General features: G+C 52.6%; 1 protein-coding gene across 1 annotated transcript in view; it reads left to right on the top strand.

Moving 5' to 3' along the window:
* The window catches only part of LOC114070815 (leucine-rich repeat-containing protein 1-like), a 31834-nt gene that overhangs the window by 3989 nt on the left and 1078 nt on the right, over window positions 1–26767 (top strand). The window contains exons 2-14 of the mRNA XM_027908403.1: window positions 12977–13094; window positions 13330–13408; window positions 14665–14754; window positions 15435–15491; window positions 19334–19397; window positions 20956–21030; window positions 21116–21260; window positions 21613–21731; window positions 22352–22551; window positions 23259–23425; window positions 23989–24113; window positions 25319–25444; window positions 26070–26291. Coding sequence (XP_027764204.1) covers window positions 12977–13094; window positions 13330–13408; window positions 14665–14754; window positions 15435–15491; window positions 19334–19397; window positions 20956–21030; window positions 21116–21260; window positions 21613–21731; window positions 22352–22551; window positions 23259–23425; window positions 23989–24113; window positions 25319–25444; window positions 26070–26291 — 1587 coding nt within the window. The remainder of the gene's footprint in view (window positions 1–12976; window positions 13095–13329; window positions 13409–14664; window positions 14755–15434; window positions 15492–19333; window positions 19398–20955; window positions 21031–21115; window positions 21261–21612; window positions 21732–22351; window positions 22552–23258; window positions 23426–23988; window positions 24114–25318; window positions 25445–26069; window positions 26292–26767) is intronic.

Genomic DNA, 26767 nt, shown 5'->3' with positions numbered 1-26767 from the left:
GTATTTGAGGGCTCAGGCAGGGCTTTTGGAGAAGGCTTGCCCACAGAGGTGATTTTTGAGGCAAAAGGATGGAGGGGTGCCTTTTGGAAAGGTCAGACAACTCCCCTGAACATTCCTGACTTTATCGAGCTCCCCTTCTGAGGGGTTTCTTACCCAGTGCCTGCTGCCAGCCCGCATCTCTCCAATGGGCTTTTTATGTGTCCTTATCCCACCTGTTCCAGAAACGCAGCATCTCTTGCTCTTTCTGTGGCACCATTTTCCTCTGCAGAATTTCCCTAGGCCCCTTTGTGCTGCTGCTTTGCTCTGGATCCAGCGGGATGCTCGCCCTTCTCCTGGCGCTGCCGAGTGACACTGCTGCTCTTTCCTCACCTCTCCCTTCCCAGCCGTAGGAGTGAACCTGCGTTTCTCTCCTTCCTTCCGTGACAGATACTCTTCTGTCTGCTCTGGCTTCTTTTTTTCACTTGTCCCACGTGGAATCTTGCCTATTTTGAGCCCAGATTTTATCTTAGAGTGGTTTTCTTCTGGATGTTTGAAGGGATACATTAAATCTACATGGGAGCATTTGCTGCCCTGTCGCAGGGATTTGCTGCCAGGGTGGTACTGCGTGACTTAATGGAAAACAATAAATTCCCTTTGGTAAGTTGCCTGAGCTCTTCTCTGAATTCCAGAGGTGGAAATGCCTTGTTCTGTGCTGACTTCTGCTCTACCTGTCTCGCACAGAGCCATGGCTGCAGGATGTCTGCAGCAGTGGGGTGGAGAGCAGGTCCCTCACCAGGGGTGTAGGTTTTTGGGAATGCAGTGGGCTAAATCATTGCATCAGAGCTGCACAACACCTGACTCATCCAGGCCACTCCATGAGCACTTGAGAAGCACCAGTCTCACCAGGCAGGAATGAAAAGATTCTGGAATTTGGAGGAGGAACTTGAAAGTGGTGGATGGAGCTGATCACAACCCAGAAGGACCCAGAGGCTCTTGGAGGAATGCTCCAGTTTGGAGTACGGGGAGGCAAAAGGGAGAGGCTGGAGAAAACCTGGGTGGAGCACAGCTGGTAGGACCTGGTGTAGGAGGACAAGAGGGTGGAGCTGAGTAGGGACTGAAATCCTGAGCAAGTCCATGCAGAGGAGGGAGGAGATCTCAGAGCTCTTCTGTGTCAGCAGGAGCGTGCAGAGGGACAGGCTGCTGGAGACCTGTTGGAGTGATGTGGGACTGGAAGTGTCTGAGGCTGTGGGCGGGCTGGGGGTTGCACAGAGAGGAAATCCCAGGGCTGGCTGTGATCCCAGGGGTTTGAGCAGTGGTGGTGCTGAAGAGGGGATTTCTAGGCATCTCTAAAGGAGGGGCTGCAGTTCCTCTGCTTTGCTTTCTCCTTAGTGCAGTTCCCATGACAAACTGGGCCCAGGGCAGAAAACACTCTCGCCATTGCCCAGTGAGATGATACCCACTTTCACTGGAAACCATGGGAGACGGACACCAGGGAGAGAAGCCTGTTGGTGTCCAGGGCAGGTCCCGCCCTGTTCGGGCTTGTTGCCGATTGCATCATGGTGAGGCCCTTTGAAACAGGACAGGTTGCAGCTGTTCCTCCTGTTTGGCTGTTGTGGCCTGGGGTGAGAGCGTCCATGTCCCGTGTCCGGAGCTGGGATCCCGCTGCGCCAGAGTGAAACCCAAGGCCGTGCTTGTCACTTTCCCAAGGCAAGGTGGGGCCTCGCAAAGCTAATTAAGAGCAGCTTTTCATTTCCTGGCATCTGGGGCCTGCAAGGAGGATCTTGGGTTTTATGCACTTCCATGGGGGAGTAAAGCTGCTCCTTCTAATCTCTTGGTGCTAATAGCCCTTCCCTGAGAAAGTCAGGGAGCCAGGAATCCTTTGAGGCTCACGAGCCTTGGAGACTGCCAAGGCTGAGTGTGCAGGGGGCACCTCCTCTGGCTCTGGATGTGGTTCTTTCCATCCCAGGCTGTGTCAAAACTGCAGCTGCATTTGTTTAACAAAACCAGTCAACAAACTGGTTTCACTTGCTGGTTGTGAGACCTGTGTGCAGAGCTGGCAGGGCTCTCTGTGCCTTCCAGGAGCTTAGGAGCCCTGTGGGTTAATGGTACAGCTGGAGGGGGGTTTGTCTCTTCAAAAGCCAGGATTGCTGCTGCTCAGCAGTTGAAATAAGTGCAGGCCATCTCCCCTGCATCTTTTTCTCTCTGAGCGGTAACCAGCTGTCCTATAAGCCCTGTGTGGTGATATGGAGGCTTGTAGGATCTGTGCTGGGGTGGCAGAAGCCAAGTACAGGCTCAGTCATGGAGAAATGAGCCGATAAAACTCTTGCACATACAATTCTTGGACATGCAATCACGGACTAGGAAAGAGGAGCGCAGACAGATTTTAGGCTTGAGGTCTGCAAATAGGAACTGACTGTGAATATTGAGTTCTCTGAGCTCCAAGATGTGTTCAGCTCTGTGTTGAACAGGTGTGGGTGTGCTGCCCTGCCTGGGTCTCCCCAGTAGCTTGAGTCTTGGAGGAGGTTTAGATGCATTGAACAGTGAGTTACAGAGGCAGCTGGTCAGCAGAGAGGTTCAGTGAAGCAAAGCATGCATCAAGATTCAGGGGACTGTGGCCAGAATGGTGCTGCCTCTCACCAGACCTTCCCTGGCACTGGTTTGGTGGGAGGTCAGTGGTGGAAGCACCTGCTCAGTCTTCCCTGGGTTGTTTTAAACCTTTTGGTATGTCTACGTCAGGTGATTTAGCACCTGCCCTATCTGTAGGCACATCACTGCCAACTTGGACCAGGTTTGATCTTTTGGAGTTCCTCCTGTTCCTCGGTGACAGTTCCCTGTGTCAGTTCCCTGTCCCTTGCTGGCATTGCTGACACAGTCTCTGAAGCCTGAACGTGGCATCGCAGAGGCCTTGCCTGCACCTCTTACATCTCTCTGATTCCCTTTGGCTGCTGCTGAGTATCTGCCAGGAATGATTTAGTTCATTCATGGTTGGAGGTAGAGGCAGGGCTGGATTAACCTCTTCAGGTCTTCTTTGACCTGCTCTGTGTGTCCCCCTGAGTATTCTTGGATTTTATAACCCTGTTTCGCTGCCTCCCTGGCAGGAACTGAGCTGAGGCAGCAGTGGGAGCATGGTGGATGGAAGGGATGCTGCATGCTGAGCTGGGAATGTGGCATCGTGAGGTCTCTGTGGGCTCTGACTCCTTGTTCCATTCATGATTCAGGGCATTTAGTGCTGTGTGTCTAAACTGTCTCCCTGGGAGTTCCTCTGGCGCCTTCTTCCTCGTCCTCTTCCTGCTCGGAGGAGATATTTGTGTCTATCCTTCCACACAGGGACACTTAACTCTTCTTCAAGACTTCTCTAGTCCCCTAGATGTGCTTCCTTGCATACCAAGGGTACAGTCTACCATGAAGTCCCCTGCTCTGGGGGGAGACTGGTTACTGGGCTTGGTCTCACTGTCTTGTCTCAGGTTCCCAGTTTCGGGATTAGAGCTGGCTTACTGGGTTTTTTTGGTTGTTTGTTTTATCGTGCCTCTCAGTGCTGGAGATAACGTTGTTGGATAAACTTAGGTGTGATTTCTGCATCAGGAAAACACAATCTGATTGAAAACAATTGGAACAGGTTATTATATAATACAACTCTTGGCATTTTTCCCCTTGCTGATAGCTGTGGCATTGCAGATCAGTCAATTACTTTTTTTAGTTGCAAGGGGACCCTACTTTCCCAAGAAGATGGTTTAGAAGAAGATGGTTTCCCCTTGGCTGTATGGGAGGTGATTGCTGAGGTGCTGGTATGCCAGGGAGGGGCCTGGGGGGGAAGAGGTAAATGGTAGAGCAGGTCAGAAAGGGGGAGAGGTCCTTGGATAGTACTTGGGATATGTTAGGTTTGGCTGCTTCGCCCACAGCCGGGATGCTCTCCATGAAATGACCTCTGCAGGTCTCTCCAGATTAACGCTTTTGCAGTACAATCCCAGAATCATTCAGGTTGGAAAAGACCTCCAAGACCGTCGAGTCCAACCTTTGACCGAATGCCACCTTGTCAACTAAACCACAGCACTAAGTGCCCCAATTATTTCATACATCCCAGTATTTCAATGGAAAATGCTCCTGGATGCCCCGCGCCTGCTGCAGGGAGTTCTGGTGGCATTTGTATTTCAGACTCGTCCTGTCCTACTGCACTGGACGAAGGTGGAGGCTGTGTGTACTTAGGCTGTGGTCAGGGCCTGTCTCTTCGTGCAGCTGTACACCACTGCTGCTGCCTTGTGCTGAAGATCTGTCTCAGAGCATCGATAGCTCTCTGATAACCCCCCAAGTCCCTCTCAGCTGCGGGGTGTTAATTGTGGTGCCCTGATCTGTTTTGGGATTGCCTTTTTTTTTTTGCCCTGGATTGGTTTGTCATTCCCTCTGGACCAGAGATTCTTCCCTGCTCCCACATGCCATCCTGGCCCTGTGCTGGTGGCAGCTGCTGCCCGGGCCCCTCCGGAGGGGACAGGCATTCCTCAGTCCTGCTTCAGTGCCTGGGAAGCAGCAGCTGCTGAGGCTTTGGCTCGGAGACAGCTTGCTTTGTCTTCGCTGGAATGTATTCCCCATGCTTAAGTACTTTTATGTATTTGCAATGCATTCCTCAGGGCCTGATACGGGGTTAAATAGTCGGAAATCCGCGAGTCTGCTCGGGGAGGGCTGTGTCCGTCTTGGGCAGGGAGCGGGGCAGGGAGCAGGGCAGGGAGCAGCCTCCCTGGTGCTCTCTTCCCTGCGAGTGTAGGCAGGGGCATGTGGGGCCACTCGTGTTCGGTGCCCTCGGCACCCTGCCCTGCCAGGCCCCTCGTGCCTCTCCTGGCTGTGGGCAGGCGAGGAGGATCCTCCCTTCCTGTGCCCTTTGCTGTGGGTCTGGGTGCAGACCCGAGCGTGGTTGTGCTGGTGCTTGATGTGGCAGCAGCGTCTCTTTGCAACTCAGTGTTGTCGTCGCCTTTCAGGTGTTGGTAATGTGGCCAGAAAAAGCTGAAGCCGGTTCAGGATCTGGCAGATGCTGAGGAGTGGAGAAGGAAACATTGCAGGAGCCAGCTGGGAAAATCTGGTGTTGGGGGGCAGGTGGTCTGCATTCACTGCCCGTGGTCTTGTCCCACACCTCCTGAGGTGGTCAGACTGAGTCCATGGGTAATTAGCACGAGGGTCTACCTGGACAGTGGTTGTGGTGCCATTGCTGTGGCACCAGGGCTGCCCCTGGGGCTGGGGAGCAGCCGCTCCACTGCAACTCCAAACTGATGTTCCCTCCTCTCAGCAGTGTGATCACTTGTTTGACCTCTGCTCCCAGTGATCCAGCCTGGTGCTACCTGGAGGCAGTGGGCTCTGCTGGAAGCGGACCTAGTCCTGCTCTGCTGAGGGAGCTGTGCAGCCTCCGGGCCTGGCGTCCTGCCCGTGATGCCCAGCCATGGGATACAGGTCTTTCTGGTTCTGTGGCCTCACCTGTGCCATGCTGGCTTTGAGCACGGTGGCTTGGGAGGGCCGAGTTTAACCTTGGAGCCGATCAACTCCCAAGTGTTTTGCTCTGCGGTTGCTGCTTCCAGCTTCCAGACTGGCTTTTCCCCACTGGCACAGGTGTCAGAGGTCTTCTCTCAGCACAGGTATGAAAGGGGGGAACCCGAGGTCTGGTCACACTTCCACTGCCTGTAGGTCTCTAGGCAGGCGAGGTAGGTGTGTGCTCCCACATCCCAGTGCCTGGCTGTGGAGCGTGCCGCAGTTTCTGCTTCCTCCAGGGGCAGGTCCTAGAATGTCAAGCCCATGTTTAACTGGGAAAATGGAAGTGAAACACAAGGCTCAAATACATGAGCTGCTTTTGCTGGCAGCATTCAAGGTGTGCTGCATTGCCCTTGCTGACGGATGGACAGACAGACAACTCCTGCCTGTGGTGCAGGGCTCCGTCCATTTGTCCAGGCTGGAGACAAACACAAAGATCAGCTGGGAGCCCAGCCCATGGTGGCTTGGGAACCAGGCTCTCTTGCTCATGAATCACTAGGAGAATTGTAATTATTTTCCTGCTTCACAGTCTGATTCTGCCTTAATTAAACCTGTGCTGTCCCGCTGGAGGCAGGGACTGTGCTGGCAGGGCTGGACAGTTGGACTTGAAATTCTCTGAAGAGAAATGAGAGGTGAGGAGGACCTGTCCTTAGCACAGGCACTTCCAGGGTTGAAAGGGTTGGCAAAGCCTCTGCCTTGGATCCCTTTAGCCTGTGTTGGAGGAACTGTCGAACAGCAGGCGTTGCTGGAGTGCTTGGTCCATGCAGCAAAATCATCTACTTCCAGTTCCGCTGTCTCAGGGCTTGTGTTTTGGGTCAAACCTGGGTTGTCACAGGTTGTTTCTGAGGAAGAGGAGATGCCTGAGCCCTGCTGTTAGGGCAGCAGAGCTGGGAATGCTGTGATGGTTTTGGCTGCAGAAACAGGAAGAGTCTGTGCCATTCCAGAGTGAAGATTATGTTTGCAGTGTAGACCTGGTTCCTGTTCTCCAGCTGTATCAATCATCACCACCGTGTTTCGGAGCCGTTGACCTGTGTGTGAAATCGTTGTGGCTCTGTGGTTAAGGTGGTGCTTGACTCCTCTTCCCATGTGCTGCTCCCCTCCAGCAGCACTGCCGTGTGCCGTGTCATTCTGAGGTGATGCGCTGAAAGCTGCCTGAAGCCAGCTCAGCTGAGGGGAGGAATGACCCCATGGCCTGGTAGCACTAGGCAGCGGTGCCCCTGCTGTCTGAAGGAGGGGTGCTGGGGCCAAGGCAGTGCCCACGAGCTGTCCGTGCTGAGGACAGACAGCTCCTTCTCCGAGGAATCTAGTAGAGGAGCCTGGGTGTCCATCTGCCTTCCTCCCTCCCTCTTAACACACGGAGATGGCTCTCCTCCAGGTACAGGTGGGAACATGGGGCTGTGGAGAAGAGCACAAGATGGTGATGGGGAATGAAGACTCCCATGTCCTAGTCCCGTTCCCCTGGGATTAACACTAGGTGAAGCGGGGAGCTGAAGGTCAGCCTCAGGTAGACCAGAAGCCCCTTCTTTTATAGCCTCGGGAAAACAAAGAGTTGTGACGCTGACCTGGGAGGGGCAATCAGTCTGCATGCAGACATGGTCGGTGTTTTCCAGGTTCCAGGCTCAACAGCCAAATGCTTTCTCTCCTTCCTCGGGGATGAAGATGCATCTTCCTGCCAGTAAGATGGGAGCTGTAGGACACACGGGCTTGTGTTGCCACCGTGTGCACAGTGGATGGGCACAGGGCTCTGGCCTCGTGGCCGTGGTTGCTGCGGGCCGGGCGCTGGCATTGCAGGCACCAGCATTCCGCACAGGAAGCTCGGTGAGTCTGTGGATCCATCCCCCTGAGCTGCCGTGCACGGTCAGACTGCCCGATTGTTCTGGGACCGCAGCCCATTCCCCCCTCGTGTCTGAGCAGGCCCACCATGCCACTGTGGGGGTGGCTGCGGTGACCCAGCGCTGTCAGCCCCAAGCTGGGCTGGCTCTGTCCCTAATCCTGGCTGGGGAATAGTTGGCTTTCCAGCCCTGCCCTCGGGATTTTGTTGTTTCTGGGAAACGGCATAGCTGACTGGTGGCTCAGAGTGTTTGTCCTGATCCTTTTATCCATTGTCCTTTCTCCTTTTTTCATTTTCCACCTCTTGGTCTGACTGAATAAGTGAATGGGGGGAGGACCAAGGCTCTGCCAAGCATCGAACTGCAGCAGAAGGGAGCTATGGGGGTGGTGTCTGAGTTCCCAGAATCAGTGTGTGGACACCATGGTTCTCTCAGCTTATTTAAGAGCTCCAGTAACCCTTCATTCATGTCCTGGGGCTCTGCTGCAGCCTCAGCACTAATGCTGGGGCTTCCTAGACACGAACACAGACAGTTAAAGAGGCAGGATTGAGTTTGGAGGACACGTCATGTCAGCAAGCTGGAGAAACACAGTTTGGAAGCTTTGTCATGACAGAGAGGGGGATGGAACCTCCTCCAGATGGTTCCTTACACACAGAGGCTGGGCTAAGAGGGCCCCTTGAGAGACTGCTGTCTATGTACATGTCACATGTGACTCTGGTGTGTAACACATATGTGACTTTGCTGTGTATGTACATCATGTGACATTGCTGTGTGTGTCTGTACCGCCCTGGATAACCTGCTGTAGCTGACCCTGAAGCTCATTTCTGAGTTGGGTGGGTGTCTCCTCCCTCCTTTGCTCCCTCTGCTTTCCCACGGGCCGGAGCTGGAGCTGTGCCCTGACCTGGCTGAAGCCCAGGCTCAACACCACCCGAGTCCTGAGCTCCCTGGGGTCGAGGACCTTTGTGCTTGTGCCTCTCGCTGGGTGAGAAGCTCTGCAGTGGGTGTCAGGTATCTTTGTGTTATCAGGGGAAATCATGTCTGGGATAAGCAGCTGGACATCAACGTGTGAGGGAGGCTCTGGACTGCCCCAGTGCCGAGGTGTTCCAGCTCCTTGGCAGGAGCCAAAGGTGAATCTGCCAATGGAGCTTGTGTTTGCTGCTACCAGTGTGTCTTGTTTCCATAAACCGGCTGAGCCTGTTGCTGTTTCTCTGGGTAACCTCAAATCCAACCACGGTGTGCTGTGCAGGAGTGTTCCTCAGGCAGGGCTGACCTCACCACCGAGGATGAGTGAGGTACAACCAGGGCGGCTCTGCTCAGCTGCTGCAGGGTCTCACTCTGAAGGGGATGTTTTGGGCACAGTTTTGGCTGTCACAGCGTGATCCTGCTCTGGCCAAACTGACTTTAAAGGCAGTGCTCTGAATCAAGAGGTTCTTTAATAATTGCACGGGGTTTTCATCCTTTCTCACTCCTGCACGGATCAGCCAGTTGGAGCGAGTCCAGAGGAAGCCACAGAGATGATCAGAGGGCTGGAGCACATCTCCAGTGAGGAAAGGCTGAGAAATTGGGATGGGTTAGCCTGGAGAAGAGAAGGTTCTGGGGAGACCTTATTGCAGTCTTTCAGTACCTCCAGGGGCTCCAGGAGAGCTGGAGAGGGACTTGGGACAAGGGCCTGGAGTGACAGAACAGGGGGGAATGGCTTCACACAGACAGAGGGCAGGATTAGATGGAGTATTGGGAAGAAATTTTTCCCTGTGAGGGTGGGGAGGCCCTGGCATGGGTTGCCCAGAGAAGCTGTGGCTGCCCCATCTGTGGAGGTGTCCAAGGCCAGGTTGGACGGGGCTTGGAGCAACCTGGGGTACTGGAAGGTGTCCCTGCCCATGGCAGGGGGTGGGACTGGGTGGTTTTGAAGGTCCCTTCCTTCCAAAATCCTTCTATGGTTTGGCATCCCAGAAGTGCCATCACATAACTTCCAGTCAAAACAGGGTCCAGCACTGAAAACCCATCAATGGATGTCTCAGTTCTCCAGTTAAGGAAAAAAAAAAAAGCAGCACAGCAAGGAAAAAGGTGGGTTTGAAGGGGATAGCTGTGTGACTGGAGGGTGTCACTGGGCAGGGTTTGGCACATCAGGGGCTCTCTAGGTTCTGCTGGTTCCTTCTCTTGGGTGATACTGGTCCCTCTCAGTATCTGCCTGGCAGCAGCAAGGGACATTTACAGGTTTTTATTTGGTTCTGCAGGGGCCTGTGAACCACCGGAGTGGCTTGAGCAACCTGCTCTGACCTCACCCTGACTCTGCCTTGTGCAGGAGGTTGGACTGGAGATCTCCCAGGGTTCCTTCCAACCCAAATCATTGCCTGGATCTGTGATAAAGGTCTGTGATGTATAAAGGATTGGAAGGATATTACATCACTGTCCCTTTTGACTGAGAAATCCATGGATCTGTATTGCCTTTTTTTAAAGACTGAAGTAACTGAATTTAATTTCAGAACTTAGAGAAAACCCTTGAATGACTTCTCCTGCGTTTGCCTGCCTTCATCTCTCAAAAGGCTACTGAGGGAGGATGTTGAAAACCTGCTGCAGAGCCTGGATTTCCATTTTCTGCCTTTCTTTTTTGGCATGTTGTAATTTTGTGGAGCATTTCTTATCTTTTGGCTCCTGGTGCTTTACAGGCTCTTTATACCTGTCACTAATTAATGGCTAATTACTGTATTACCAGTTAGTTACCCTGGGGTTGCTCTGTTCTGGGTATCGTAAGAGTTTGTGCCCCTAAATCTTACTTGCAGGACAGTTTTGTAGCTGTTTTCCATCTTACCCACCCTGTGAACACTCCCATTCTCCAGCAGTGAATATCCTTGTAATACATCCTTGATTTACAAAGGCTTTTCCCACCGGTTACCCGACTACTGTTATATTGGTACGCTCCAGTCTTTAGCTCTTTTGAATTAGCGATAACTTGAATTAGTGATAACTCTACCCTGATGGATTCCAGTGTGCTGGAATCTGTCCGTGCTGCTCCGGGATTCCTGTGTGTTGGAATCCTTCTGTGCTGATCCGTGTGGGCTTTGGGCTTCTGGGCGGCCAGGAAACGGGGAAAGATTGTGCTTACCTAATTTTCTTCAAACTTCTGTTTTTGATCTTCTCTCAGTCCAGTTTGGACTCTGAAGGATCTGGGTCAGGCAGATTTGATGGTGTTTTATTTTATGTATCAGAAAAGGTTGAAGTTATGGGAGTTTCACCTTACTGGAGACGTTCAGTGTGGTGCTAAATCCAGAGCTTGTACTTTGCCAGCTCTGGGAAATGGGCTGAACTTTGATTAACAAAAGGGATCATTGCCAGTCTCCAGAGACACAGGCTTAAGGATTCCCTCTCAGTTCCAGTGAAAATTTTTAAATGAATTTGTTCTAATTTTCCAGTGTCACAAGGGAGTCTCCTGTGCAGCCCTGGCTTTGGGAATTGGGCCATTGGGCTGACAAGCTGAAGTCCCCAGTTCACAGAATACTGAGCTGTAAATGACGTGGAAATTCGAGTCAGAGACAGCAGTTGCAGCTCTTGGTCACATCCTCTTGCCATCTCTGGCAAATATCAAATCTGAATTCAAGCATGAGAACACTGTAATTCTCACATTTGTTTTTTTGTGCCCACTAGTGATGGCAAGTGGCTGGTTTTATTTTTTGTCACATGTAAATATTTTATTCAGGTCCAGTGTAACTGACTCTGGCAGGTGGGATGTGGCACTTGTGTCCTCCTCAGTTCCTGCATGGAGAGCTGTGCCCAGCTCTGATGACAGTCTGGCAGCACTGGGGGGGTTTGGGAGGGTTTGGATATATATATATATTTTTTTAATTATTATAATTATTATTATTTAAAAAAAAAAGAAAAGAAAAAGCTGGGTGAGAGAAAATACTGTGTGTAAACGCTTCCCAGATGTATTGCTGTGCCACATATGGCATGGGTTTATTCCAGCTTATTCTGAATGTTGTTTAAAAGTGTGCTCATTTGTTCTGAGGCTGCCTGAACCCACAGGCAGAAGCACTGCAGCCTGGGCTGTGGATGTTCTGTCCCCGTGGTTATTTTCCAACATGCAGACTCTGGCAGGTCAGCATGATGTCTTGCCTGGAATTTCCTTGCATTCTAAAATTAGGAGAAGGCTCTAGGAAACAATAGCAAATCAAGTCTCTAAATTCCTGTTCCCCCTGAACCTTTGTTGTCATTTAGACTTTCACCCACTTCCTTCTCACCGAGCTGGTTTGCCTTAGATAAACTAAGTTGAACAGAGCCCACAACGGGTCAGTGATGAGAGGGCTTATTTTCCATTTATTTACTCATTATACAATTGTTATGCTACTTTGGGACACCGGGAGTGTGAGTTTCCTATCAGTGCTGTTCGTCCCACTACCCCACACCTCATGGTACCTCCCAGTTGTTCCTGGGGAGGTCTGTCCTAGCAGCTCTTGTGGAGGTGGATGCCTGGAAAGGTATCCCCCTTGAGGAGGGAGGTTCAGAGCTCACTCTGGTTTGATCCCTCTCAGCGTGTGCTGCATGAGCAGCCCTGGCTCTGTGTTTCTTGATCCGTGAGGGGTCTTAGGAGTCCCTGTGCTTCTGTGACTCCCTCCCTGCCTCTGCTGAGGGCAGACACAGGGTTGATGTGGATTAGAAGTGGCTTCTGTGTGTCACTGCGCAGACCTGAGTTTATTTCAGGTCACTTCCTAAACGATCTCATTTTCTGCAAGTGGCCCCAGGTTGTTTGTTTGTTATTCCCAGCACTCCAAAACAATCCAGGAAATGCAGCAAACACCCCAGCCCCGGTTCCCACACTGTCCAGGATCCGACCTCTGGCAATAGTCAGAAGGAGCTGCAGGATTTTCTCAGTTGATAATTACAGTCCACTGTGTTTAGAAAACTCACCAGGCCCGGTGGCGTCTTGGAGGAGTGTGACTGATGGATCCTGGAATTTGCCATTTGCAGCTTATGAGAGCCAGGGTGGATGTGAAGAGGTTAGGTGTTGTGAGGCCCCTTCCAGTCACCATTCCTACGGCTGTTGTGTTGGTAGAAAGGAATTTTCTTTCCTTCTCTAGTTCTGTGTTACTTGGGCTGTACAGCTTACCTTGGCCTTTTCCATCTGGCACAAGGGGCACAAACACCTTCCCTGATTGTGAGGGGACCTGCCACTGATGTCCTGACAACATCCTTGAACAGCAGATGTGTGTGATAGCAGGGGCAGCACTTTGGACTGGAAATCTCCCTGTGTTTTCTCCCTTGTTGGCTTGCCTGGACCAGACTCAAACTTGAGTCTCTGTCTCGAGCTGCTTTAGAGTGACTTCCCCGTGGTGCTAGCTTTGAGAGCCTGAGGCAAACTGTCGTTGTAGGAAACAAGGAATGTCCAGTTTGTATCCTACATGGGAGGGAGAAGAAGAGTGGGATAACAGATGGTAAATGAATGATCAAGCTTAACTCATTTATGCCTCTATTCTTTCACCATCATCCCTTGTAGCCCTTCATGGGAGCTCTCATTCCTGCAGTGACTGCCCTGGGAGAGCCCGACCAGGGCAGGGGTTATGGGAACAGCCAGGTGTCTCAGGGATGGCTCTCAGGCTTGGCCTGAGGTGGGGAGATGAGTTTCTCTCAGAACTGCTGCTGACCCAGTTGCGTCCTCTCTGTCACAGCCTTTCTTCAGGCTCCTGAACCTGCGCAAGCTGGGCCTGAGCGACAATGAGATCCAGAGGCTTCCCCCTGAGGTGGCCAACTTCATGCAGCTGGTGGAGCTGGACATCTCCCGCAATGGTAAGGCCAGAGCTGGGCGGGAGTGGTGCCCAAGCCCTGCAGTGTTCCCGGTGTCCTCCTGTTGGGAGAGGCAGTGCCCTTTCCACACCCTGCGGAGCGGGTCCCTCGGGGATCCTCAGCTGTGACAGTGGGGTTATCTTACCATGGCTCAGGCTGCCATCAGTACCTGCTGTCCCATTTTCCACATGATAGGCTTTTCTCAAGCCTCTTTTTTTCTTTCGCCTGTTTTTCCCAGACATTCCAGAAATTCCTGAAAGCATCAAATTCTGCAAATCCTTGGAAATCGCAGACTTCAGTGGGAATCCTCTCTCCAGGTAAGAAGGCATATGCAACCCATTAGTCCAGCTGAGTAGAAGAGTTGTATTCTCCCTGGCTTTCTCTGGTCTTTGTCTTGTAATTGTCTTCCTGTGAAGCCAAGGCCTGGGATCACCCTGCCTGTGCCAAACCTGCAGGTGTCTGCTCTCCTGGCAGGTGAAACGCTCGGCTCGGGGAGGAGCTGCTGTGTGCTCTTTCCTCTGCAGGGCCTGTGCCTTGGACTGATGAGCCTTTAGTTGTACTGGTGTCAGTGATGAGGACTTTCCTCCTCCTCCTTCCCCATGCCTTCACTGTGGTCACAAACCAGAATAGACATTGGGCTTGTGCTGCTGAGGAGGAAAGGCCTGTGCGGTGCTCTGCGCTCTCAGAGCCCCCTTTGTGCCCCCTCTGCACTGCAGAGGAGGAAAGACCTGCATGCTGTGCTCCTTCCTCTCAGCCTCTCTTTCCCTCCCTCTCTTATTCAGAACTGATGACAACCATCTTTTGAACACCACGTTAGGTTGTTGCCCTGATATCTCAGTGCCCCGAGCTGTGCCCGAGTGGGAATCTCTGCCTTGTCTCTCTGTCTCTACAGTTCTTGTCTGCCAGGGTCCCTGCAGGGGCCACTGAGGCCCCAGGTGCCCCCTGGACTTTGTGCCCAGGGCAGGTGCTGCCCAGGTCTTCCTTTAGGCAGATATAACTTTGCTTCCCTCCCGTGGTTCTGGGCACTGCTAGAGCGGGACAATCCAGCATTTCTGCACCAGGTGTTATTTGTCAGAGCCCTTTCCTGGTCCAGGGTTGAGATGAGTGTGGGGAGACATGGGGCCTCCAGAGGCTGCCTGCAAACAGCAAAAGAATTACTTCCTTCAGGGTTTTTCCCTATTCTGTCACACCTTGGATCTGTTGTGATGGTGCTTGGTCCCAGGGAATGCTGCAGTGAAATATCCTTTGTTGGGCACTTGTAGTGTTTGGGAGCCCTCCCTGCTTCCGAGTGTAAATGATCCCATGGCATGATTTAGTGTGGCATTCATGCTCGAGTACTGCAGAGCTGAGTTTGCACACCTGGACAGGTACTCTCTTGTGCAAGGGGTTTTTGTGGTCTTGAAAACAGAGCTTGTCCTGGATCAGCAGCCAGACTCAGTGTTGGTTCCTGCCTGTTTCTTTTCCACGTCTTGGTACTACTTGGGAGAAGACTGGCTTAGGGGTAATTTAGGTGTTTTGGGGCATTTGGTGCTTTGTACACAGGATTAATGGAATTTTGTTCGTGTTCTCACAGGCTTCCTGAGGGCTTCACCCAGCTCCGCAGCCTGGGCCACTTGGCCTTGAATGACGTGTCCCTGCAGAGCCTCCCCACTGACATTGGGAAGTGAGTATGGCCCTGTCCTGGCGGCGGGGAAGAGGCTGGGGTGGGGACAACACGCTGGTGGGGTGGGGACTGGCAGGACCTGGAGGGATGTGCCAGGGGCAGCTTTGCACCAGTGCTGGCAGTGCTGTGTGGACACCTCTGAAGCCTTGGCTTCTTAAAAACCTTTCTACAAAAGTTCCTGTCCTGGCCCCAGCAGCTTCTCTTCCTGTGGTCTGTGGCACAGTAAGGAGTGATCCAGGCTTCTCAAATCCTGCCTTTCCCTGTGTTCCTAGTGCCCATTTGCCCCTTTCCAAGCAAATGATGACTTTGGAATTATTTATGCTGCTGCAAAATGGCTCCGTGGGGCTTTGCCCATGGGGTGCAGTGCCCCTCCCATGGGATTTGGCTTTCCACACTTGAAGGATTTTACCTTTCTGGGCAGGCAGTCCTGTTGTGACAACGTGTTCCTTGTCCTGAGTGTGGGCACAGTGTTGTTCCCCATGGCTGCAGCAAGCACTCACCTCCATCAAAGCCATTTCCACCCCTGTTGTTTTTGTTCCCCCGTCTCCATCCACGAGTGCACGCTCATGCATTGTGCAGGACACGAGGGGTCATCCCAGGGGAAGGGAGATGAGCAGCTCCTTTTGTCCCTGAAGCCCTGTCCAGTGAACCTGGCTTTCTCGCTCCCTTTTCTCTTGCAGTTTGGCAAACCTGGTGACTTTGGAGCTTCGTGAGAACCTGCTAAAGACTCTCCCCACGTGAGTGTCTGTCTGGGGGCTGTAGGAGGCTCCTGCCTGATCATTCTTGCTGCTTCCTCAGGGACTGAATCTTCAGGGACCAGTGCAGGCTCTGGCACTTGGCTTGGGAGGGCATAGTCTGGGCATAAGTCAGCTGCATCTTGCTGAATTTCAGTAAATTGGGGTGAGGAGGGAGAGGATGGTGCAGGGCTGGAGAGCAGGGAAGAATGTTCAGAGCCTCTACTCGGTCTTTGTGTCAGGATCGCTTTGTAATAGACAGGGTTCCCCAAAAAAGCTGCTGGAAATAGTGAGAACCCTTTTTCCTGGAGAGGTGGAGCAGACAATGGATTCTTTTGGAAAAAGAGAGAGAACTGTATGGATATGGGTGTAGGAGGAGCTCTGTGCACAGTGAGGTTCATGATTTGAAGAGCAGCAGGATACAGCTGAAGGTATCTTTTGCTTCTGACATCTGTTCTGTTGAGTATCCCTCCTGGTTGTTCTGGGTGGGATAACTGCCTTCCCTGCAGCAGACAAAAACATAAGCCAGCAAGAGAGAAGAGGTAAGTGTTGATAAATGTTTCAGAGATAGGGACAGGGATGAGCTCCTGGTAGGGGACCTGGTTAGTGCAGATGATGCTCTGAGGTAGATGAACATGGAGAACCAACCAGTCCGTACAATAATCTCTTCTTTGAGCCATGGGAGTCATTTGTTCAGTTTTCTACCCTCCATCAGCTCTGTCAGCTTGTTTTCTGCCTGCTTATCCATCCCACTGATGATTCCTCAGCTTTTCCTGTTGGTAGGGGTTCTACCTGACCCCTTTTTGAACAACAGTGTGTTTTGGGCCACGCAAACTCCTCGGTGAAGGTGTGACACACGCAGCTGTTATCATCTCCTCAGGGCTCTCTTACTGTTCCTGGTGGGAATTCAGTTCAGCTGCTACTATTTTTCCTCCCTGGCTCCTCTGGTTTATTTGAGGGAGAGGGCAAGGGAGGCAGCTGATGATCCTGTGCTCAGGCATTTGGGGCTTTAGTCTGGCTGGTGTGATGGCTGTGCCTTCCTCAGAGATGCTGCTTTGACTCGAGCTCATGCTCTTTCCAAGATTATTTCCCTTTGGGACCTGCAAACACAGGCTTTATGTGGCACCAGCTACCAGCTTGTAGAATTCCGGGGCAGCTTCGACCCAGAGGACAAGGGCCTTCTAAAAAGAGCTGAAAGGACCTGCCCTCATCAGGTCTCAGGCCTCAGGTCTGGTGGTTACACCACACAGAAGCACAGATCAGAATCACACGATCGCCTTGTCTCTGGTGCCAGAGTCACCGGATCTTTTCTGCACAGAACTTGTCAGCAGTGATGCTGTCGCAGAAATGTGATAGGAAGGGACCAGCTGAGATGGTCCCGTGTGGAATATCACCACAGGGAGAAAACAAGAGCCAAAGCTCCTTATCATAGAATCCCAGGGTGGTTTAGGATGGGAGGGACTTTAAAGCTCATCATGTTCCAAGCTCCCTGCCATAGGCAGGGGCACCTTCCGCTAGATCAGGTTGCTCCAAGTCCCCACCTGGCCTGGCCTTGAACACTAATTCCAGGCTGAGAGCAAGCAAACAGGAGGAGTTTGGGTCCAGGTGTTGGGCCCTGCTGCCCTCTGGGCCTGTGACTGAGTGTCCATACAGGCAGGTACCACTGCTGGGTTCCACCATGCTGGTGAAGAGGTACAGTAGCTACATCCAAAGCTGGGCTTTCAGACTGCAGTGAAGATGGTCCCAATGGCTTTTCACCATCTCAGAACCAGCAAGTGTTTGAAGTCTGAGAATCCGGTCTGTGACCTAACCCCTTGGGTTTCCGTGGAGATCTCTCATGCCTAGTGCTCCCATGTTGCCCTGTGGTAGATCAGGGTGCTGTGCACCAAGGTACTTGTTGTGTGCTATAAAGTGTTGGAGTTTTTCACTGGAATATTAGTCCAGGCTTGATACTCATTCTGCAGTGCAATTCCAGCTTCTCTTCATCTTTCTCTAATTCCCCAAGTTTTATTTTGGGATGACTTCCAGAAGTCGAAAACGGATCTTGAAGGCCAAAGGCAATTCTGATCAGATCTGTCAGTCAGATGTCAGTCATGTCAGTGGTGCTGTCGGGTTCCCTGCCCATGCCTGAGGCTCTGGTACTTACTCTGGCTGCACACTGTGTCCAAGAATGACTCTAAATGAGTCCAGGTGACCTTGCCAAAGAGAAGAATGACTTACCCAAATGGCTGGTGCTTTGTTTTCAAAGTTCCTGAGCCCAGTGGGTAGATGGGCTTCAACACTGAGAATTTGGGATGGCATAATCCATCAGTGTGTTTTTGGGGTTTGTTGTTCTGGTTCAGCTCCTTGAAAGATTCAGCTTGCAGTGACCTTTACTTGCCAAAATTCCATTTCATTGGTCAGTCTTCTGCTGTTGACTGAGTTCTGAAACAATTCAGCCTGTACAGCTTGTGATCACCCCTCATCTCTCCCACACACGTGGGACACAGCCAGTGACTTGGGAAGGGCGGCTCTCAGCAGTGTGTTCTCGTGGAATAGTGGAGGGTGATCTATACTGAGGCCTTTTGCCAGTCCTCATGCATCAGCGTGGATTTCACAGCTCACTTGTCCCTGTTTTGGGAATTCAAGCTGTGAAGGTGCAGAGGGGCAGTCGAGGCTGCATCACCTTTAGAAGAGTCAGAATCGATGTGCAGTCATGGTGAGGGAGTGCTGTGTAACAGGATCCTTTGGATGATTCTGTTGATAAACCTTTGCAGGAGTTAATGTAATATCTCAAAGTCCACACTGCATGCAGTAGGAACTTGCTTTTCCAGCGTAGCCCAAGCAGTTTTACAGCCTGGCCCAGGCAAGGCAGCTCCCTTTTATTGCAGCCCCAACAGCCTTGGTTTGGGTGGTGTTGACAGGTGGAGCTGTTTCCAGAGAAATATGAGGGTTTCTGTTTTGGGACAGTTCCTTAGGGAGAGAATAAAGCTGTTCCCTGCTGGGGGAGTGGGCAGGGCTGGGCTAGCAGCACTGCCCTGGAACACAGTGAAAGACAGCAGCCCCCCTTTGGGGAGGTGGGGTTGGAGCTTATGGGTCAGACTCAGGAATGAGGATACATGAGCACCTGGGGCGTGTCAGGAAAACTGTCCCCTGGGTTTGTGGTACTGCAGGTCTTGTCCTTCCCCAGGTGTGATGTGTGGGGTGCTCAGGATGTGTCCATGGACCACTTGTGGGGACAAGGCTGTAGGTCCTGTTCAGTGTCTTCATAGCGAGCTTCTGTCTGTACATCGTGACCTCACCTGAGACATCATGTCACTGTTGTCCTCCCGTCCTCTTCAGCAGCGGAGACATCCTGTTTGGGGAAACTGAGGCTGTTGAATTTGTCATTCCTCCCTGTCCCTGCAGCTGTGCTCCCTTTGCCCCCCAAACATGTCTTGTCTGGTCTCTCCTGTCATCTGCTGAGTCCCTCCTGTTACCTGTCAGTCCGTGCCCAGGTCCCTGTCCTTGCTGCAGAAACGGGCAGTGATGTGAAGGTGGGGCTGGTCATCTGTTATGGTTTCACTCAAAGAGTATTTTGTGGTGGGAGGGGGAGAAGGCAAACTGGTATCAATGGAACTGGCTGTGCTGGGACTGCTGGTGCCTCTGAACTCAACTCCTTGGGGCCGAGGGTCTGGCTCAGGGAAGGTACTAGCTCCCTAAACTGCTGGGCTCAGAGGGACCGTGAGAAAGGTCAGGGTTGCCCCACCTGCTTTAGGAGTTATTAGAGATCACGCGATTTGTGCGGTGTGTGTCATAGATGTTAACCTTCCGCTCTTCATTTCCTGTTTTATCTCTCTCCCCTCTCTGCCCCCTGTGCCTTGCAGTTCACTCTCCTTCCTTGTCAAGTTAGAGCAGTTGGATCTCGGTGGCAATGACCTGGAAGTACTGGTAGGTGAGGGCTGGTGGGGAGGGAATGCGGGTGGTTGGTAGGGGCAGACCCGCGGTGCAAGCAGGCGGGTTTTCACCTGAAATGCAAAGAAATAGACCTGCAGGTTGTTTGGGAAGATTCTGATTTGCCCAGCATGGCCCAGTTGTTCTTCCCGAGTTAATGTTCTCTTCATGTGTCAGCCCTTGTGTCTTGTGCCCTGTTGGCCTCACACACAGCTCGCTCTGCCTTTTCCAAGTTCTGGGGTGGTAATGCTTCCTGTCTGGCTGCCAAGGATCTTTCCGAGGAGACTCTCTGGTGCTTTCCTTCTCCTCTGTCCTGCACTGCCCCCAGCTGTTTTTCTTCTCATCCAGCCTCCTGCCTTTCTCCTTTCTGATTTGATTTCTGCCCTGTGGAGTCCTGGGCCATTCTGTGTTGTCCCTGGCAGTAGGGGCAGCCTGGTGTGGGGGCCTCCATCCAGTGGGGACAGTGCACAGTGTGTGGAGAGCCAGGGCACAGTCTCATGATTCATCTTGTCTCGGGCACCCAGTAACATTCCGTAACTTTGCAACTGTGAATTGAGCTGTTACTGGATCCTGCTCTTTGTGTTCTGGAACGGGTTTTGGCAGAAAACCGTTGAAACTGGGAGGCAAAGGGGTTTGTACAACTTTGCTGTGCAGAGGCTGAGCTCACCTGTGAGAACAGGTGTTTGACACGAGAGCCACACTCCAGTGGAGCAGGAACTCCAAATGCTGATCAGTGGGGAGGTTTTTTGGGGTATGAAAATGTGTCTGCCATGGCTGATGGTGCCGCTGGGTCACACTGAGTTGGCCGGTGGTACCCAAGTGTTTGTTTCCATGTGTGAGAGGAGGAAGACCCATTTCATCTGTAAGGCCAGAGTTTCCCATCCCCTAGAATCATGGAATCATTTAGCTTGGAAAAGAACTCTGAGACCATGGAGCCCAACTGCTCCCTCAGCACTGCCAAGGCCACCACTGCCCCATGTCCCCAAGTGCCACATCCACATCCACGCAGGGATGGGGACTCCACCTCTGCCCTGGGCAGCCTGTGCCAGGGGTGGACAGCCCTTTCTGGTAGGAATTTCCCCAATATCCAACCTGAACCTCCCCTGGCACTACCTGAAGCTGTTTCCTCTTGTGCTGTCCCTTGTTCCCTGGGAGCAGAGCCCGACCCCCACCTGACTTCACCCTCCTCTCAGGGAGTTGTGGAGACCAGGAAGGTCCCCCCTGAGCCTCCTTTTCTCCAGGCTGAGCCGCCCCATCTCCCCCAGCTGCTCCCCAGCAGACTTGTGCTCCAGATTTAGTTCTTGCCTTACCCACTGCCAGACAGTCCTTCTGATGCCTTCCATGTTTCCCGTGGGACCTCCTGCAGCCAGTGGGCTGTCCCAGACATTCCCAAACATGCGTGCTTCTATCTTGTAATAAACTGTGCAGTGGATGGTCTTGGGAGGTGTGAGAACCAGAACAGTGCTGGCTTTGCAGAGTGGGGTGTATTTTAGTGTCCTCAAACAGCTTCTCCCTGTGGAAGGGACTGATTCTATAGCTGTCCTGTCTCTTACAGCCGGACACTCTGGGCGCGCTCCCAAACTTGCGTGAGCTTTGGCTGGACCGGAACCAGCTCTCGGCCCTGCCTCCGGTGAGTGCTGTTTGAGGCCCTCGTTCACCCCTTTGCCTCTGCCCCAACTGCTTCCTGGAGCTGTGGTGTCTCCTCTCTGATCCAGGAGCTGGGCAACCTCCGCCGCCTGGTCTGTCTGGATGTGTCGGAGAACAAACTGGAGCAGCTGCCCAATGAGGTCAGTGGGCTGGTGGCACTGACGGACTTGCTGCTGTCACAGAACCTGCTGGAATGCATTCCGGATGGGATTGGTGAGTGTCGTGGGATGGGGAGCACTGCAGGACTTCATTGCCTGGTGGGCAGTGTTTCTGGGGGAGCTTCAGCCACGAGTGTGTGTGACGGGGAATTAGGGCTCTGTGGACACAGGCACAGTCACTGAGAGCAGAAGCGATGGGTGATACAAGTGGGCAGAACTCTCCAGGAGAGTTCAGGTGCTTCTTCTGTATCAGGCATGGGTGAGGCCTGTGAACAGGCCTGATGGGAGGAAAGGCAGAGAGCCTGTGTTGTTGGGTTATGTGATCCCTGATGAGATCATGGCGGGGGAGTGTAGAACAGCATCCTTCCCCCTGGCACAGCTCACACCTAACTTCTTGTCCTGGCCAGGTCAGCTGAAGCAGCTCTCCATCCTCAAGGTGGACCAGAACCGGCTGACAGACATGACAGAGTCAATTGGGGACTGTGAAAATCTGTCAGAGCTCATCTTGACCGAGAACATGCTGACGGTGAGTGCAGGGCAGCCACCTGCCCCTCCTGTGCTTTCAGTGTAGCCACCTGCCAGGGATCCCTTCCCCTCTTCTGCCCTCTGAGCTGGATTCTTGGGTGTGTTCCAGCTGCTTCCCCGTAGAGTTTCACCAAGCTCACGGAGTCTTGGGAAGACCCTGGTGGAAGCTGCTTTCTCTCACTGATTTTTTTTTTTTTCCCCCCCTCTGAAAAATTCTTTGAGATAGTTGGGATCTAGGATAGCCATTCCCAAAGCCCATCCAGGCTGCATTGACAAGGGGGCCATGGGATAGTTTGATTGACAGTGGCCCTGCTGCAAACTGCCCGTTATTTGATTGGTAAAACACAGGGATTGGGGAATGGGCTGATGAACAGGAGGAAAGTCTTGACCAATGGAGGTCTGAGTGTGGTGTGCTGGGGGGGGAGGAGTTGGCATGGATCAGACTGTGAGCCCAAGGGAAAAAAGTTGGGCTGAAGAGCGTTATCCCAAATGAGTCTGTTGGGACAGGAGACAGCTTGTTGCGCAAACTGTGCCTTTTAGCCTTCCCCAGAGGGCTTTGTGCCTTTTACCTCAATTCTGCTGCTCCTTCCTCTTAAAACCACTGACTTGCCTCCTTCCCAGGCCTTGCCCAAGTCCCTGGGCAAACTGGCCAAGCTGACGAACCTGAACGTGGACAGGAACCGTCTGACGTCGCTGCCGGCAGAGATCGGGGGCTGTGCCAACCTCAACGTGCTGTCCCTGCGGGACAACCGGCTGGCTCTGCTGCCCCCTGAGCTTGCCAACACCACTGAGCTCCACGTCCTGGATGTGGCTGGGAACAGGTGAGCAGCAGGAGTGTGCAGGCTAACAGGGGGGTGTTCCTGGGCAGGCTGCTGTGAGGGAGATGCTGGATATGTGTGGATCCCGGGGTCTGCAATGTGGAGGAGCCCAGATCGGCTGCCAATGGATCAACCTTTGCCTGGGCAGCCCTTCTCTGTGTCGGAGATAACACAGAAGTGTGAGGGCATTTTGCCACCTGTGAAATTAAGATCAGGGGAAATCCCTGGTTACTGGCTTCCTTCCTGCAGATTCTGTGGTCTGTCATCAGTCCCCAGGTGATCGGTGCCAAAGCCCCATTCATGGTGTGCGGGTACCTGGGAGCTGTTCTGAGTTCTGCAGGTTTGGGCTGCAGTTCTGTTTGCTAGGACTGGTATTTTTGGGAGCAGCTGGAAGCTGACCAGAAGTTCTGTAGGGAACACTCTGTACTCTGGGCTGTGAAAGCATTGTTTTTCTGCCTCCAAACCCCTCATTTCACACTTCTGGTGGGAGTTGTCCTCAGCTAAAGGCTGGTGAGGGTAGGTTACTGGAGCCCAGTTCACTGCCGTGGCAGAGCCATGGGCTGCACAGATCAGCTGCTCCAGTGGTGCAGGAGTGAGGGATCTGTAGCAGATTGGCTCTCTCTCTCTGTTCGGATGGGGCAGCCTGGAGCTGAGGTGAGTTCTTTCCTGATGATGTAAGTTTAACCAGCAGTTGTTCTTCTCTTTTGCAGGCTGCAGAACTTGCCCTTTGCTTTGACAAATCTTAATCTGAAAGCCCTGTGGCTGGCAGAAAACCAGTCCCAGCCCATGCTGAAATTCCAAACTGAGGATGATGAAAAGACAGGAGAAAAGGTTCTCACTTGCTACCTGCTCCCTCAGCAGCCGTCTCCTAGCCTGGGTAAGAATCTGTGTCACAAGCACTGGCTGCAGAGACATGTGCTCCAGAGGGGCTGAGGCCTTGAACCTTCCTCTCTGCTGGATTGGACTTACTGTGAATCCTATAGCAGATCCAGGCTCCTGAACAACTGGGACACTTTTCCCAGGCAGAGATTGTTAAAACTGAGGAACTGCTTCTCTGCCAGATGATAAAGAAGCTGCAGCCTTGTCTCTGAGTGTTCTTTGATCTACTGACCGAGCAGTTCATTACCTATCGTCCTATCACCATGATATTCTTGTGTCAATACTACCGATTCCTGCCTTAATCCTACCTTTTTCCTTACTTCTTGAGTAAGGAGCACTAGAGCTAAGCCATCAGGCCCTTCTGTAGAGGTGGCTGTAGATCTGGTGGGAGATGTACAGAAGGTGACAGGAGCTGGAGGCCACAGCCTTTGTCCTCGAGGCCTCTGATGCCAGGGGCAGATCCGGCAGACATGCCCTAATGGGATGAGCACTGGCTTCCATCCAAGCCTGGAACCCTGCCCCTTCTGAAAGGAGCTCCCACTGTGTTTCCTCTCTCCCCAGAGAACCTCCTGCAGAACAGTGTGGACGAGAGCTGGACGGACACCAACTTAAACAGAGTCAGTGTCATCCAGTTCCTGGACGAACCCAGAGGAGATGATGAGGAGGAGTCTGGAGCTGAGAGACGGGTAAGAAGCTCCTGGAGGCTTGTTGGCTTTCCTGTGGAAACACAGGCACAAGCTAAGCTTTCCAACTATGGGGAGCCACTGTGGTGTCCATATTTCACCCTGTGACACTGCTGCGGGCACGTGTGAGATTTTCACAGCCCAGAGGGCATTTGGTGCCCTGAGGAACCAAGCAGGAGTGAAAGGGAATGAATTTCCTGGGAGCCATGGTGCAGGATCTTGTTCTGGTGCTGTCCCATCCATGGGAGTGGAGCTGTGTCACTGAAGTATGCAGAGAGCACTGGGGATGTCCAGAAATCCCAGCAGAGCCCTGTCAGGATAGGGTTTAGCTGACCCCCTGTCATGGGGAAAAGCTGCCCAGCCAAACCCAGGCCATCCCTCTCCCTCCAAGCATAGAGCCAATGCAGTCTGTGCTTTCGGGAATCCTGTTAGTAAAGTACTGAATCCCATAGGCAACCTCAAAACCTGCAGGAGATCATTGTGCTCTCAGTGCAGATGCAAAGGGCAGGATAAAAGTTTGTTTTCAGCAAGTGCTCCAGGGGTTTCAGTCTCCTGCAGGACTTTTTTGTTTTTTTTCCTTTTTATCTTGTGGAAAGCCATTTTTGAAATCTGAATCCTTCTGATGAGTGGTGTTTGCAACTGTCCTGGCAGCATGTGTGTGCCGCTGGCTTTGGGAAGTTTGGGGTTTTTTTTGATTGTTCTTAACATCTTTATTAATTTTAGAATGCTGGTTTTCTGGACTCTTCCCTGGGATGGAACTTGCTAAGCAGCACCAATTCTGGTGCTTTCGGACTTGGCAGACTTGTTAAGTAACTCCAGAGGGATTAGGGAAATATCCCAAGAAGATTTCCCACCTGTGTTCTGGAGGGATTTCTGTGTCAACAATTTTGCATTTACTAAGCCTGAAGCACCATTTAAAACTTCCTGTCTCCATCATTTCTCCCAGTCCCTCTGTCACATGGAGAGCAGGATGATGTCCAGAGAGAACTGAGCGTTCCCTGCCTCCATTCTTTCCCCTTCCTTCTCAGCCACAGGCTGTGTAAAGCCTGGAGCAGATCCTGCAGCAGGACATCATGGGCATGTCTGGCTAAGGCTCTGGCTCTCTGATAAAGGTGTTAGTTACCTGCAGGGGTTCATTCCTTCATTCCTGAGGCCTGGCATGTGCTGCCCAGGCCGGAATCCCTTTCCTGAGGGTTTCCCTTCGGCAGGGCCTGCAACGCCGAGCCACCCCTCACCCCAGCGAGCTGAAGGTGATGAAAAAGGTGATTGAGGTTCGGCGCAACGAGGTGAATGCTGCCAAGGCTGATGCTGACCTGAACTCTCCTAACTCAGAAGTGAGTGCTGGTCACTGGGCAATGGATAACCATAGAAAACATGGAATCTGGGGAATGGTTTGGGTTGGAAGGGACCTTACAGACCATCCAGTTCCGCCCCCTGCCATGAGCAGGGACACCTTCCACTAGGAACATGTAGGGAATCTGGGGAATGGAGAGGCAGAAAGGACTGACTTTTGGGAAAGATTGAGAGGGACAGAGAATAGATTGTCTGGATTCCAAGGGTTGGGAATCTGCCTTGTGGTATCAGGAGGGGGCACTTTGATAGAGGAGTAGGTGGGACCAGGAGACAGAGATCGGTAAGGGGAACTGTGTGTGAAGGTGCCACTTTTGTCATAGCACAGGGAGGGAAAGAGAAGACTCTGACATTCCCAGGAATGATGGGAATAGAGCGCTCAGAGAAGGCACCTTGCTGCCCTGGGATACTGAGAGTAATTGCCTACACAGGAGGTGGAATGAGGTGGGCCCAGATGATATGGAGGAGACTCAGTAGGGAAAGCCTCGGGCATCCCGAGGGAAAGCTGGTTCTGTTGGTGCTGGATCATTCCCGCCTCACACCAGTCACACCACATGACTCCGTTTGCTGCTCTGGGTTCCATCCTGACCATCCCAACTCTTTTCTCAGGAGAAGAGGCTGAGTGCCTCGTCGAATCGCAGTGAGGACTCCCACGTGTCCACCAGCACGGCCTCTGCAGACTGCAGGGCAGAGGAGGGCGACCGGGGCTGGCCCAACGGGCAGGTGCCCAATGTGCGGGACCTGGAGAAGGAGGCAAAGCCCAGAGCAGAAGAGGAGCATAAGGAAGCTGCTGGCCAGGAGGAGGATGATGTGGAAGTGGAATACAATGAGGTAGGAGCCTGGGAACTGCAGCAGGGTCATGAGAAAAAGTGGAAGGACATGGAATTTTCAGAGGAAGTGGGAAATGGATGTACAGGTAAAGGGGTATGGGATATAGGCATCGCTGGAGGCAGATCCAGGGCATGGAAGGCAGCACAAACTGAGATTATGCAGCCTAAACTGGGACTGAGACAGCTTGTGGGAGATGGATCCGTGGGAGACTGGGCTGGAGAGTGCGGGAGCCTGACAGGGGGTATGGGAAAAAAGGAGTGACAGTGACGGGTTTCAGTGTCCTTCATCCCTGGAGCTGATGGAAGCAGGTCTGGGAAAAGGAGTGGATATGGCAAAAGGCAAGGATGGTGCAATATTAACATGTTTCCTGCATGTCCCTGAGCGCACAAGCAGTGAAACTGGCTCTGCCTGATTCTGGGAGGGGGGGGACACACGGACAGCAAGTTCTGCACTGCCACACATCGGTTACCTGAGGC

The sequence above is a fragment of the Empidonax traillii genome, unplaced genomic scaffold, assembly GCF_003031625.1.
Source record: "Empidonax traillii isolate 1590-97213 ecotype Southwest subspecies unplaced genomic scaffold, ASM303162v1 scaffold1699:size72841, whole genome shotgun sequence".
NCBI lineage: Eukaryota > Metazoa > Chordata > Aves > Passeriformes > Tyrannidae > Empidonax > Empidonax traillii.
This window is presented reverse-complemented; position numbering and strand designations above follow the sequence as displayed.